Here is a 15,053-nt window from a genome sequence, read left to right on the forward strand (position 1 = left end):
TCTCTCTTTCAAATAAATAAATAAATAAATCTTTAAAAAAATAAAAATAAAAATAAATAAATAAAATGATATGATGTCTGATGACTGAGAGCTAGAAGAATAAAGTTGCCTGCACGGCACTGAAATCACACCACCATCAGGACCTCCTAACCAGCAGCCTAAGCAGGAAAGACATGGTCACGCTTGGCTCTCATAATACCCTCCCCCTTGCAAAAAAAAAAAAAAAAAAAAAAAATTCTGGAATGAACTCCAGCAAACAGCAGATGGGGATCAACTAAAATAAAGGTGGAAGGAACAAGACAGAGGAAGGCATGGAGGAACGGAGGGAGATTTGTTTTGTTCTACCCAGCTAAGCTGTCTGTCCTCCCTGTCGGATTCTTTGGACAATTAACCTCCTCTTTCCTTCAGTCCCTTTCAGAAGTTGTGGACCCCAGGGCACCGCACATATCTGGTCTCCGGGTTAAGGCTGCCACTCCCGTTGCTGGTGCTTCCCTGGCCCACTAGGTGGTGCTGCGTGCACACCTGGCGGGCCACTCCCAGCCTCCTGGTCCCAGGCAAAAGGAGACTGGGCACCAGAGGACTCCCACACCCTTTCTCAAATCAGACGTGTCTCTTCCCATTTCTACCCACCACAACCCCCCCCCATAAATAGGGAGAAATCGAGCTGAAATAACTGAGCAATGGAGTTCACACCTGCAGTTATGATCATCTGAATGGACTGTTGTCAAGGTTTTTCTTGATACCGAAAAAGAAGTAAAATTATATTTATCAGACAAGCTGAAACTGAGCATGTTGGTTTGAAAATGAGAACAGAATTCCTATAAGAGAAGGAATGTCAGGGTGACCATGCCCCTAGGCTTAGCCTTATCATCATCGTCTTTCCAACCATTAAGAAGAAGGAAGGTTCTCTCCCACTAGGAAGTTTCAGTTCGGCCCACATACATGTTCCAGCATACAGATCAAAATCCAGGAGGGCTGAAAACCCCCTGGAAGAAGATTCGAGTCTTGCTCTGAGATGGTTCACACGGGGTCTGGAGTTAGCGTCCGCATTCTCTGACTCCTCCAGCCACAGATGGTTCGTTTTCTTCCACCTGCCCTTACCCTTGCTCACTTGAGACTCACGCCACCCCTTGGCTCACGCTCACTTGTCCACTTCCTAGTCCCTCCCTGGACCACACACTCCACCTCTGCCAGCTGCACCTGGGCCACCTCTGAAACCTGAAATTCAGGTGCCCCCTCCCGACCACGACCAGCCCCTCCAGCCCCCTCTCCTCACAGCTCCCCCTCACTTATTCCCACTGTGCCACATCCAGACCACTGCCCCGTGATCCCTCCACTTTGCCTCTATGGTGCCCTTCCCTCCAGCTTGAATCCCACAGCCCTTTGCTTCAACTATCCTCCTCATTCCACAGTACTTTCACCCAATTCTGCAGGAACAACAAGCGTCTGCCTTACCCTGCCCTGCCCCTGGGCTCCCGGAAGCACTAGGGGAAATCACAAAGCACCGCGGGGCTGGTGGAAAGCTCCAGAAGGCTGGGGACTCCCATGTTCAGAGGGGCCACCACGCCCAGCACCCCATCACCTATTCTGACACAGTGCTGGGGTGGCAGGGCTGGGGATGAGATGGGCTGGGTAAGGTCTGAAACAGCCTCTCTGCAGGGCAGTAATTCAGGGTAAAACCACCTTGCAGCAGCTTCCCGTTGCCCAGAGAGTGAGTGGCCAGTCTCTGTATGCTCTCCCTCCTTCCTTCACTCCCCCAGTGGTCAGGTTCCCTCCTGAAGACTTCGAGAGCTCATATGCAAATGCTCAGCCCTCCCTTCCCATTTAGCTCCATCTGAGAATTCCCTAGACCTACTGCACAATGGCTGCACGCACAGTGTTAAGGAGCAGTCCCTTCTCTAGTGTTTGCTCACCTGCACGAACCCAGCAGCATGGCTGGGAAACACCTTTACTTATCTTCCTCTTCTAGCCAAACCCCAGCATATCCCAAATCAGTATTATGTAGCCCCTTCATTATCCCAGATGTGTCCGAGAACAGAAGAGGGCTCCTATTACCCAGACACAAGAAAGGAACTAGTTTACAACAGGCCACCTTCACCTCCTCCGTGTGCCAGAAAAGCACTAAAAAACATTAACCCAGCAGGGCCTGCAACCTGCTGTCTTTACCTAAGTAGTTCTGGCCGAATGTGGCACAACTTCTAGAGTCTGTAGATCCACCCCTGTTGTAAAATTTTTAGAAAAAGAAAAAAGAGGTCATGGCCAGGAGGGGGCATCTGAACTTCGGGTTTCAGAAAACCTGGGTGGCTCAGTCGGTTAAGCATCTAACTCTTGATTTTGGCTCAGGTCCTGATTTCAGGATCGCGAGATCAAGCCATGTGTCGGGCTCCACACTCAGTAGGGAGTCTGCTTGAGATTCTCTCTCTCTCCCCCTCTCTCTGCCCCTACCCCTACATGCTAGCATGCGCTCACACTCTCTCTCTAAAATTAAATATTTTTTAAAGAGAAAAAATAGTTTCTCTTATGGGGGGGGAGAGCAGGGAAAGAAGGGGAAAGGGAGTAGGGAGGGAGGGCAGAAGAGGGGAGACAAAGACAAGAGAGGAAAGAAGGGGAGAAGTAAAAAGAAACGAGCAAAGGAAAACTGAAAATAGTCCTCTGAGCTAGCCCTCCGGCAACGGGATGCCCACTGGCCCCTGGCTCTGAGGCAGGTCCTGGTATGACTGCAGTTTAAAAAGCCAGGGCCCTCCAGGCCTTCCCAGAGCCTCGGACGGACCACGTGTCCACATGCATGTGTTCAGTCTGTTTCCCAGGACAGACACCTGCGAAATTTAAAGACTCGAATCACAAACACACAGTGATCCCTGTTTGTATAAGGCACAGGACACACCCCAGCGGGTGATCCAAAACGTGGCTCCTCACTTCTGGAATTCAAAATCAAGCCATGCTGGCAGTGAACCGCCAGCTGAGGACGATGGGCAAGGACTGTAGCAGATTTCCTGGTAAACTGGGCTGGGTGGAGGCAGCGTTCACCAAAATGGGAATTAAGTAGAGCCTGTAAGTAAAAAGAGTCACCAGTCCTTACTGAACACCTTCCCTGCACCGCTGTACCAAGTACTTAATAGGAATCACCACAATGAGTACCAACGGCCCTGAGGTTCTTACTGTCATCCCATTTTAGAGACGCAGAAACAGGTTCAGAGACCAGCTGACTTGCCCCGGGTCCCACTGTAAATGCTGTAGCCGTAAAACACACCCGGATGTCTCTGCCTCAAAGCCAATATGCTTTAGGCTGAGAACCCCAGGAAGCCACACTGCTTCTCCCTTGGGAATACTGGCAGAGTCTGTTTGGGCTGAAATATGGGGGTGGGTGGACTTCCCACAGGAACAAGTTCATGGCACCTTGAGAAAGTACAGTGGGTCAACCCTTATTTCCTCTCAAACCCCATGTATGTCCACTAAGGTTTCAACAGAACTATGTTAGAATAAGCATAAAAGGAGAGCACCCTATATATCTTATTAAATGGAAGGACTAAAGCTTTAAAAAAAAAAAAAACAGAGATCATACGCTACAAATCTATGAAGACGTTTAATGGAGGACATTTCCATCACTGTAGAAGGTGCTACTAGGCTCCTCATATTTTCTAAGTATTTCACAATAATATGTCACTTGCTCCCTCCAGTAAGTCCATCATTCCCATCAGACAGGGAGAGAAACAAATTCTGCCTCCCCAGCACCCCAGAAGCCTCGGAGACCTGCCCCGCCCTGAGGCTGCCTGGCAAGGCCTTCCAGTGATGGGAGCCAAATCCAGCCCAGCTTGCCACTCCCCGCAAAGCCGGCCCCTGAACAAGAAGAGCAGTAAAAGAACAAAAAAGGAAGAACAAACCCAGCCGGGCAAAGGAAGGAAGAAGTGAGAGAAGAGCCATGGGTGGGTAAAAGATAAGCACGTTTCTGGGAGACAGATGGGAGCGCGCTGATGTCAGAAAGGACAGAGTAAGTCTGGGGCCCAGCAAAGGGCGGAGAGGCCCTGGGACAGGCTCAGAGACAGAGAGACAAACAGAAGAGGGGGAAGGGGCAGCAAACCAAGGGAGAGCAGAAGGGCAACAGGTGAAACTCTGCAACCCGCTGTCCTTCCCCTCGACCCTCCACCTACCGCCCCAGCCTCAGGCAGCCCAGGGCTCTCCTCCAGGCCAAATGCACACAGATGAACAGACAGTGATAGTGAGACAGACAGACAAAGCACAGATGATACATAGACGGCAGGCAACTGTAACAACACTGAAACTGACTCACTGAACGCTTACTATGTGCCCACAGCATGCTCAGCACTCTGCGTGTAGTAACTCGGCGAATCCTCACGGCAAGCCAGTGAGGCAGGTACAAGGAGACCTTCTCCTCCGTTGGCAAAGAGAGAAAGGAAAGTGTAAATTACTATTCTCTCATACGGAATCATGGAAGTAACTACTCCATGGGCTAAAAACAGAAACTGTTAAGAAGCATTTCTCCTCAGATACGGAAAATAAAAATAAAAACTCCTTCTATGTACTGAGAGGAATATAAATCGAGACCATCTGCGCTCTTGTTTTCACACCTCAGTTGGCAAAGTGCGAGGTGTTTGCTAATACCCGGGGTGTAGGGGGGTGCAGGGGGTGTGGGCCCAGACACCCCCACTTTATCTGAACAATAAAAAATACAACCTCTCTGGCAACATCCATCAAAACTAAAGTCCCCACTCCAGAAATTCTCACAAGTGTCTTCATCCCATAGTTGCTCAAATATCTGGGAACGTCGATATCCCCTGCAGCCTTCGTCGACATCACGAGGGACCCTGAATTAAAACCACCCAGCTAAGCTACTCCTAACTTCTCAACCCACAGAAATATGTGAGACTATAAATGTTTGCTGTTCTAAACGGCCAAGGTTTGGGGTAGTGTGCTGCATAAGTGATAGAGGAGAATTAAATGCAGGTAGATATAAAAGGCATTTAGGACAACACCTAGTACATAGTAAGTGTTCTATCAATGTTAGCTATTACTGTCAATAATCTTCCCACCACAGGGCCTTTGCTCACCCTGTCTTCACCGCTTAGAATGCTCTTCTCCCATCCCCACCCTGCAAACTCCTACGTACCCTTCAGACTTCTGCTTAAATACTGCTTTCCCATAGAAACCTTCTTGGAAATGCCACTTCAAAAATCCCCTTTATATAATATTTTATCACCCTCTGCTTCTATGAATATCAAATAAATAGTAATAGTAGTTAAACAGTAATTCATGTGACTATTTTTAAGACATTTTTCCTCTTCTGAAACATAAAAGAATCTCAACCTGGCACACTGCCCTATCCTCCGTACACACAATAGAAACTCAATTATACCTCTTAAAGGTCAACAACCCATTAGAAACATGAGCAAAAACAAAACACACACACACACACACACACACAACAGGCTATTTGCAGAAAATAAAATGCAACAGAAAAGGGGTACAGACTATTCATAATGAAAAAGATACAAAATAAAATGAAGTACCTTTCTTCATGACTACCTGATTAACTGAGATGAAGAGTTGATGCCCAGAGTTGGCAAGAAACGGCCACTCCCTCACACTCACACTAGGCACTAATGGGTGCAAGCAGTGCTGCGGTATAGACCAAATTCTAAATGCACATCCCCTGTTACCTTACAGACACATAGGATAAGTGACCCAAAAGATACACATGCAAGAATGTTCCCAGGCATCCTGTTAAAACACAAACCCTGGAAATAACGTAAAGGCTCCACCAAGAGGGGTCTGCCCCAAACAGCGGCTCTTGCTTGGACCTTAAGTGCCCAGCACACAGTCAGTTGCCCTGGCAGCTGCCACCTTCCGGGTGATTCCACCCGCAGAGAGGCAGGACCTGACTGTCAGGCACGCTGACGAGGCCATGTGCACGCCATCGCAGCTGAAATCCAGGTCACAGCGGTTTGCTTTAGCTTCTCGTCTACGTTACAGTGGGGCGTGATGCTGGTTCTTTAAAAGTGGTCTTGAGAAGGATGAGTGATTTATCCATTTGCAATTAATAAAGGACAAATTTTAAAATATGTCATAAAAAGGAACGGTACACCTGAGAATTGCTGGATTAAAAAAAAATGATAAGGATGAGAAACAACAGGAGACTCTGTAGCTATTTTAAAAGATTAAGGCAATATTACATGTATCGTAATGAAACAATCGTAAGTGGTAGTGTCAACTTTTTTAAAATGCAGATCAGGGTATAGGGTATGGTCCCATTTGTGTTTTTCTGAAAAAGAATCTAGAAAAAAAACTTCTTGGAATGATTTTTTAAAAAACACCATTAAACTACATAGATGATAGAGTTATTCTACATTGCTGTGCTTTGGTATAATCCAAGTTTTACCACTTGAATGTATTATTTTTATAATTTAAAACCCTAATTAAATGAAATCATTAAAAAAATTTTTCAGGGTGCTGGGGTGGCTCAGTCAGTTAAGCGTCTGCCTTCGGCTCAGGTCATGTTCCCAGGGTCCTGGGATGGAGCCCCGCATCGGGTTCCCTGCTCATCGGGGAGTCGGCTTCTCCCTCTCCCTTTGTGTGCACGCGCTCTCTCTCACTCTCTCTCAAATAAAGAAAATCTTAAAAAAAAAAGAAAAAAGATTCTCTTTCCCTCTCCCTCTGCCCCTCCCCCTGCTTACTTGCTCTAGCTCTCTCTGTCTCTAAAAAAAAAATTTTCACAATGGAGGAAGTTCATTGAAATAGGCTCAGCAAATGCCACTGCTGGGTCTAAACCCCAAGGACCCCTATTTTACATGAGAGGACAGGCCACTCCACTCTACGCCTCCTTAAAGGTATGGGTGATAACAATACCCACCCCACCCCCTACCCTAGCCGGGTTGTGCCAAGGACGAAATGAGTTTCCCCAGAGGTGCTTGGAAGCCTGCTAGGTAGGCATGGAGCAACCACTTGTAAGGTCAGCCTGTTGTTAGCATTTGTGATGGCTAACTGTCAACCTCACTGAGCCATGGGATGACCAGAGAGTTGACCAAACATTATTCAGGCTGTTTCTGTGAAGGAATCTTTGGAAGAGATCAACATTTAAATCAGTAGACAGAGTAAAGCAGACTGCCCTCCTTAATGTGGGTGGGCCTCATCCAATCTGGTGAAGGCCTGAATAGAACAAAGAGACCTCCCTCGACTAAGATAATCCTCCAGCCTGACTGCCTTGGAGCTCTGACATCAATTTTTTCCTGCCTTTGGACTCAAACTGAAACACTGGCCCTTCCTAGCTTGCAAGCTGCTGGTCTTTGGCCTGGAGCTACACCACTGGGTCCCCTGGGCCTCCAGCTTGCTGACTGCAGACCTTGGGACTTGTCAGCCTCCATAATCCCGTGAGTCAATTCTTTATAATAAACCTCTTTATATATGTATATCCTGTTGGTTCTGTCTCTCCGGAGAGCCCTGACTAATACAAGATTTATGAAATCTGATTTGTTCCAGTTCTAATTACAGCTATAAAGTTCCAGTTCATGATGGTCTCAGCTGGAAGGGCTCAAATCCGTCAATGTTCACACGGGGGGTGGGGAGGGCAGGGAACACAGACAGGTCTCTCTGGGCCGCAAGTCCCAGAGTCACCGCTGAACTGCACAGACAGGGGAACATCTGAACCCAGCTGCAAGGCCTGCTCCTGGCAGCCACACACCCTCTCTCGCCAAGTCCCTGGAAAGCCCCTACAGCAGACCCTGGCCAAGGGGGCAAACAGGGTGCTGAGGCCAGAGGCCCACACCTGGCCCCTCAGCCAGCAAATGCCTCTGAACCCTGGTCTGGTCACATCGAAAAGAGGGCACCTTGACAAAAGCATGCATGAAGCGACCTCACTCTGATACCTGCAAATCAAATTAATATAAATTCATTATGAAAATGGAGCTTCTGAAGGAACACCATGAGGAATGCTATTTGCTGCTAGGATCGATGTTCTGAAGCCCCTGCAAAGCACGCCTGATTAATACTTTAAAATAAGATCACTCTTGGGGCGCCTGAGTGGCTCAGTTGGTTAAGCACCTGCCTTCGGCTCAGGTCATGATCTCAGGGTCCTGGGATAGAGCCCTGCATTAGGTTCCCTGCTCAATGGGAAGCCTGCTTCTCCCTCTGCCTCTGCCCCTTCCCCTCTGCTTGTGTGCTCTCTCGCTCTCTCTCTCTCTCAAATAAATAATAAAATCTTTAAAAAGAATAATAAGATCCTTCTTTAATTTTGCTTAACATAATTTACTATTTGCCAGCTTCCTGAAATGGTTTAAAATGGGTAAAGACTAACAGGAATACACTGGATACTTTCAAAACTTGTTTCAAATTCAAAACGAAAACCAATTAGGAAGATAAAAATATATGTATCAAGCACCTGGAACTACAGCTTCCCGACTGCATGCTAAGAATCTTACTAACGCGTTTTACCTAAATTTTACAATGTATGTCAAAGACCCTGTGTGACAAACATTCTCCCCACTCACCTCACAATGAAGGACTGATGGGGAAGGAGGATCAGCGTTGGCCTCCACAATCACTTATAGAGTGCTTAAAAGAGACATGAATGACTGCGTGTTTTGCTGAAGATTAAACATTAGCTCTGGAAATCAGCGTACGAGGCCTTCCCCCTGCATTCCATGAGCAAAAACCAACTGCTAAACAGAGCACATTCCACTAAGAAGAAGAAAAGAACACTTCCAAGTTATGAGTTTAGAAAACATACACGTGTAATTCCCTGGATTCTAATTCACATCTTCTCATCCCATGAAAGAAGGGATAGTTCACGGTCCATTCTTTTCTGTTTCATTCAGCCAAGTACCATTTAGGTTATAACTTTTCAATGGAAAACACATGAGGAATTTTACATCAGACATGAACCAATAAAAGCAAAGACATTAAACTGAATTCATAAAAAACACCCATAATATTTTCTCTGAGCATGTTTTCAGAGGATAAACCATCTAGTTTGATGGCTTAGGCTAATGATGGAAAAGGAACAAATCCTAAACAGTGGATTTGCAGAGCGGGAGCAATTCTCATGGGGCCGCCGCTGGTCAGCTACACCTCCGCCCGCCCCCAGCGCTCGGGGCAAAAACCAGTTCTCATGCTGGACCCCAGCAAAATGCTGGCCTTGAGGAGCTCTTCTGATTCGGTCAGAATCATGGAACATGCCTGAAGGAGCTTTACGTAGCCCCCCCCACGCTCACACACTCACGGGACCCCATCATCTCTCATCCGAACTCTTAAATGTCCTGAAAAACTGAACCAATTCGAACAGGCCGAGAGGGGCTCGCCTCTCAGTTTACTGGGTTTGGGCCCAGACAGCTCTTGGTAACAGCATGTAGGCAGGGCAGATACCAGACACTCATCCATCACCGGACTCTGATCGGCCCCCCAGCAGGGGAGACAAGCCAGAGCAGAGCTGATTTGCAAGCTCTCCATCACTGGGGTGTGGATCAGAGGTACGGACGGGGCCAAGCACACTTAGTAAAGAAAAAAAAAAAAAAAAAAACAGGAAAGGCAGAAAAGAGAGGAGGAGGAAGGGAGACGCTAACTCTGTTCTTTGCCTTTCAAAAAAGTCCTCACTGACCCAGATGCCAGGTGAGGTTCTGAGAAACCAGGATGAAGACACAGAATTAGGAAAAACTGAAGAGTTGGAGAGGCCAGAGCAGGGCTGGGAGACCCTCCCTGTTTAGCTGCTGCAATGAACCACAAGGGGAAGGTGGTGGGAGCCCGGGAGGCCTGGTCCCAACTCAGAGCTGCCCCTCTTGGCCGCGTGTCACTGCTTGCCCTGAGCCTCCGGGACGAGGGGATGAGGTGGCAGCAGCCTCTAAGGGCCCTCGGCTCTGCCCTTTGGTGATGCGATACTGCAATTTCCCCACACGTGCCCAAGGACGACCCACCAAGCAGAACAGGGCAGGAGAGACACTACTTCTCCTGTGGTCTCCTCTCCTTTCCGGCCACACCGCAGAGAAAACAAACAGCAGACAACTTACCACAGGAGTCTGTCCGAATGAGCTTGCCTTGGCCGAGTCCTGGCAGAGGCTGGGCCCCAACGGGCTGCCCGAACTGAAGTACCAATGCCATGTACAGAAATCAACTCCAAAGGCAGTTCAGTGAGAAAGGGGACTCTCCATGAGAACCCCAGCGCGGGCAGGACCTCGGCACAGCTACCCTCCTGTGCCTTCCTCAGCAGCTTTCTCGGTTTGCTTGTTGAGGCAAATCCTAAGATTGTGAGCTGCTCCGGAGGCACAATGGGTTACGTAACTCCAGGCAGCCTGGGCACCCTATCGGCTCATCTTGTTAAACCGCCCCAAAGAGAAAATGACGCACCCCAAAATGTGATATCCTTAAGTTGAGGGGAGGGGGGAGGAGCAGGGGAGCAGGGCTTTGTGCTGGACATTGGGCTCTGCCTAAAAATGAAAGAGGAACAAAAAGTCTGCTGTTCACCTCACTGCTCGCTGGGAACCAGGGGCGGAGGGTATTTATCAAAGGCCGGATGCCAAGTGGGCTCCTGGGACTGCGCTTGGCGAAGCCCCTGGAGGCACAGAGGCATTCTTGGGGACACTCCAGGTCTCTCCAAGAATATTTTTCACTCTGTGTCCTCCTCTCAGTGACCATCCAGTAAGACTTGAACCTGAGCAGGTGCTGCATCATCGGGCTGCCCAGCACCTTGAACACGTAACAGGGTCTGTGCTTACACTCCTGTTTACTGAGCCACCGCCAAACGGGACAGCACTGAGCTCTGCTGCTCAGCTGTCCTCGGGGCTTGCCACCCACGTCCCAGCAAAGGGCCCCCAGGCACCACGCCCTGTGGCGTTTGAAGTTTCAGCACTGCATTCTACCATTTCTTTGTCCTCGGCTGTCACGTTCAGAGAAAGTAAAACTATTTCAACAGGCTGGACGTTTCCTGGATTTCGCTGGCACAGACGCCACTGGAAGCCTGGGAGTTAGTTCACACGCTTGGACAAATGAGGACGCAGTTGGGACACTGCCTCCTCCAGGAAGCCCTATGGGTCCTCCCCCAAACTTCCCCCTCCCAGGCTCGGCCAGGCACCCCCCTCAGCGTGCTCCCATGTGCCCGTGCTTATCACTGTGCTATCCACGGTGCACTGTCCATTTTCACTTGCTCATCTGTCCACCCCACTGGACTGTATTCCTGGGGGGGGGGGTGAGAACTCCTGTTCCGGGGTCACAACCTGCACGCAAATCTCACCCCTCAGAGCTCAGGGATCTTAGGCAGGATGCTGAGCCTCTCATGATTTAGTCTCTTTACCTGTAAAAAGGAGATAATAGACCCCACTTGCCAAGCACTGGCCTTAGTGAGATGCTATTTTAGTCACTGGGATTCAGGGCTGCACAAAGTCCTTGCCCTAAAATACGAACACATGGTAGCTCATGACTAAGTCCCAGGAAAGGGAGAAGGGCAGTCACGAAAAGGCCTCTAATGAAATGCCCTTTGGAGAAAGTGAAGAGGGAATCATGAGGACATCAGGGGGTAAAGTGATCCAGGTGCTGGGCAGCAGCAAGAACAAAGGCCCTGAGGCAGCACATTCCTGGTGAGTCCAAGGATTAGCAAAGTGGCCAGTGTGTCTGGGGTGGAGTGGGCACAGATGAGACGGTCAGGGGGGTAGGAAAGCCCTATCACTGAGACCACAACCCGCCACAGTCAGAGAGGAGCCCACTGGAGGTCTGGAGCAGAAGAGTTAAATAAATCATCTGATTGTGTGTTTAAAAAGCCTCTTTGGTGGGTAGACAGAGAACAGCCTGCACAGAAGCAAGCAGGGAAGCAGGAGGCCCAATTAGGAGGTCGCTGCAATAATCCAGACATAAGAGGAAGGTGGCACAGAACAGGGTAGATGCCGTAGAGCTGGTGAGAAGCTGTCAAATTCTGGACACGCTGAAGACACAGCCAAGAGACTTCCCAGCAAACTGGGGTGTGAAAGATAGAGGCCATGGATGCCTCTGAGGTATCCGGCCTGGACAACTGGAAGGACAGGAGTACCATTTATAAAGACAGGGTAGACCACAGGAAAAGCAGGCAGAGGTGGAAATCGGTTCATTTTTGGCTGTTCGAGTTTAAGATACCTATAGGCATCCAGGCGAAGATGTTGTATGTGGAGTTAAACCAACACGTCTGGCCTCCAGGGGAGAGGATTAGTCTGAGGACAGGGGTCAGCGTGGGGCAGATTTTAAATCCTGGCGACTGGGGGAGATCACCTGGGGCACGGGTGCTGATGAGAGACCGAGGGGCTTAGAAGGACTGAGCCCTGGGCCCTCCAACAGCCCCAGGCTCGGGAGGACCAGCAGCCAGCAAGGTAGGAGAACAGGAGAATCAGGGAGGCAAGGGAGGACTCGATTTCCAGGAGAAGGGAGTGGTCGGCAGTGTCAACCCCTGCTGAAAAGGTAAGGAGATGAAGCCTGAGGACGGACCCCTGCACTGGACGAGGCCCTCAGTGCTGGGGGAATGGGGGGCTCGCAGCCTGCTCGCACTGGACGCAGGTGAGAACAGAAGAGAAGATGCAGTGAGCACAGAGAGGAGCAGAGACATGGGTACGGGCACTGGCCGTGGGGGCTGCAAATGAGTCTTTTTACAAAGGGAGAGATCACAGCACGTTTCTGTGCTCACAGGAGAGCTCCATGAGCAAGGGGAAATGGATGACGTGGAGGGAGAGGAGCTGGAGGAAATGTCTCCTTCCAGAAGTGGGCAGGCCAGCAGGGGCGGGATTCAGTGCAGGAGCAGCCAGAGGGCCACTCACTCGTGGGGCCGGAGCCCAGCATAAGGGCTAGGCACCCAGGCTGGGATCCTGGGCCATCCCAGTGGCCCTCCGTACTTGGGACACTCCTGATACACAGGAGGTCCCCCAGGCTTAACTGTGAGACAGAGCAGTGGAAAGCTACTGGAAGCAAATCTACACATTTTCAGCTGTCACCGGGCATTGTTTCAAACAGGAGGAGAAAAGTAAACACTGCAGACAAAATGAGAACCAGGGCGAACTTTGATATGAAGGCATCTGGATGTAACTCTAACAATGCTCCTCGCTGCTGTCTGTGCACCCCAGACTACACCGTATCTGCTCGGAGCCCCTGCGTGTGCTGTCCCGATGATCCCTCGGGGGGGAAAGGAACAAGCAAGAGCTCCAGCATGATGAACTCTGCTCCTGGGACACGGGGAAGGTGTGACTGATGCAAGCATCTGTAGGAAGCGCTATCCAGGCAAGCCTTGGCAGTAGGTGCCGGGCACCGCAAGCAGTTCTCCAGGTTTGCACCCCACAAGGCAATCGTGTGTGATCTCCATTCCACCTGTCTTTATGTGTGAATCAGACACTGAGCCTCAGTGGGGGTGGGGGGGAGCACCAAACTACACTGAGCATCACCACAGGCTGCTCAGGGTTCAAAATTTCCATCCTTAAACTTCGCGGCGATTCTTCATCTCACGTGGGTTCTGCATGGCGGGGCTCGGAATCGCAAAGCTCCGACTCTCTGCACTCAGACTTTTTCTCCCCGGCCCTTCACACCCCCCCCAGACCCACTCCTGTGGCCACGCCCCTGGGCCCCCCACTCTGTCCAAGGCAGGAAAGGCCCCCTTACCGGTGATGGTGCAGGCATCCCGGTACCCTCTGCAGCTGGGAGCATCTTCCACAGCCTCGCTTACATAGTGCTCCTCAGGGATGCCCGGGCTGCAGGCTAGGACTGCATGGTTGCACGCCTCCAAAGGGGGCACAGAGTTGGCCAAAGTGTCGTCGTGCGGAGCTGTGGCGTCCAGCTTGGCAGGTTTCACAGGGAGGTGCCCACTGCCATCGGGGGCCCCGTTGCCGGAGTCTGGGGCAGTCGGGTAGACAGCCCCCGGTAGGTCTGGCACACCAGCAGGGGCTCCTTACAGGGAATCTATGGGACAATCCAGAGAGAAGAGCAGAGTTAGTAAAGTCTCTGGGGGGGCGGGGGGAGGACAAAATAAGGGCCCTGAGATGATGTGGGTTCAGATCACAAATTCTGCAAAGTGTTTCCTTCAAACCAAGGTATTTCCCACCAAATTCTTCGATTTTGATAAAAGAAACTGCAGTAAATTGTGGACATGCTTTAGCACAACAGTTCTCAAAGTGCGACCTGAGAACCCCTGGGGTTCCCTGAGACCAGTTTGAAGGGCTCAGCAGGTCAGATTTTCTAAGGTAGTTCACCCTCATTCTCTCTCACAGAGCACAGGGGAGTTTTCCGGAGACCACATGATGTGTGGTGACACCTTGTCCTGAAGGCTTATTAATGCCATGTGTACTTCTGTACCGCTGTGGCTTAAATTTTTCTGCTTTGATTTCTAATACAATACATATGAATCAATATAACACCTATGAACAAAAGCTCTCTGGGATCCTCACTAATTTTTAAGGGATCCTGGGCCCAACAAAGTTTGAGAATTACTGCTCCATTATATAGTTCTTTTTTTTTTTAATAAGTATAACAATAATCAGTATAGTTAATAGTTAATAACCAGTATAGTTCTTTTTTTTTTTTTTAACAAGAAAGAAAACAAAAAGAGGGGAAAGCTAACAGACATTTTACCCAACACCAACACGGCACAGTCAGTCCGGACCAAAAACCACAGCCCTAGGTCTGTGACCTTTCCCTCCACAAGAGGTTATTTACCACAATACACCAAGAGTTCCGATTAGATATAAATGAATTCAGCCCTCATTAGAGTGAATACACAAATACAACGTGGGAAGGAGCTGGGGAGCCTGTAGATCCCTGGTGAAAAGTGAAAGGTAACCAGGGATAAAACCAGATTGTAACATCTAGTCAGTGATTCAAATACAAACGGATAAGCCTCCTGATAAGAAAAAGTCTGGAATTCCCAAGCAGAATCCCAAAAACATTGCAGGCCACAGAGGCCTGAGGAGGCAGACCAGGAGACCTCCAGAAGAGACCTGTGAGCCAATGAAGCTACCGTTTTATGCAAAGACAACAGAAAGACATTGTCAGATATTTAAAAAGCTTAAAGATCTGACGCCGGATACTCCCGGGGAAGCTCCAGCCAGGTATGC

The 15,053-nt window shown here is 49.5% G+C and overlaps 1 protein-coding gene across 5 annotated transcripts in view; it reads right to left on the reverse strand.

Annotated features, from left to right (window-relative positions):
- Positions 1-13,884, reverse strand: part of TRAK1 (trafficking kinesin protein 1) — a 111,386-nt gene extending 97,502 nt beyond the window's left edge. For 2 of the 5 annotated variants that reach the window (XM_025883662.2, XM_025883684.2), the window contains exon 1: positions 13,606-13,884. Coding sequence is in view for 3 of the 5 variants with exons in the window: in XM_025883620.2 (XP_025739405.2) it covers positions 10,011-10,101 (91 nt within the window). In the remaining 2 variants the exon portion in view is untranslated. Of the gene's footprint in view, positions 1-10,010; positions 10,342-13,605 lie in introns of those variants that run through there. The other 3 variants (XM_025883620.2, XM_025883639.2, XM_025883646.2) reach the window with 3 other exon arrangements.
- Positions 13,885-15,053: the final 1,169 nt, after the last annotated feature.

The sequence above is a fragment of the Callorhinus ursinus genome, unplaced genomic scaffold, assembly GCF_003265705.2.
Source record: "Callorhinus ursinus isolate GAN/ISIS: 27379988/994484 unplaced genomic scaffold, GSC_fseal_2.0 scaffold1, whole genome shotgun sequence".
NCBI lineage: Eukaryota > Metazoa > Chordata > Mammalia > Carnivora > Otariidae > Callorhinus > Callorhinus ursinus.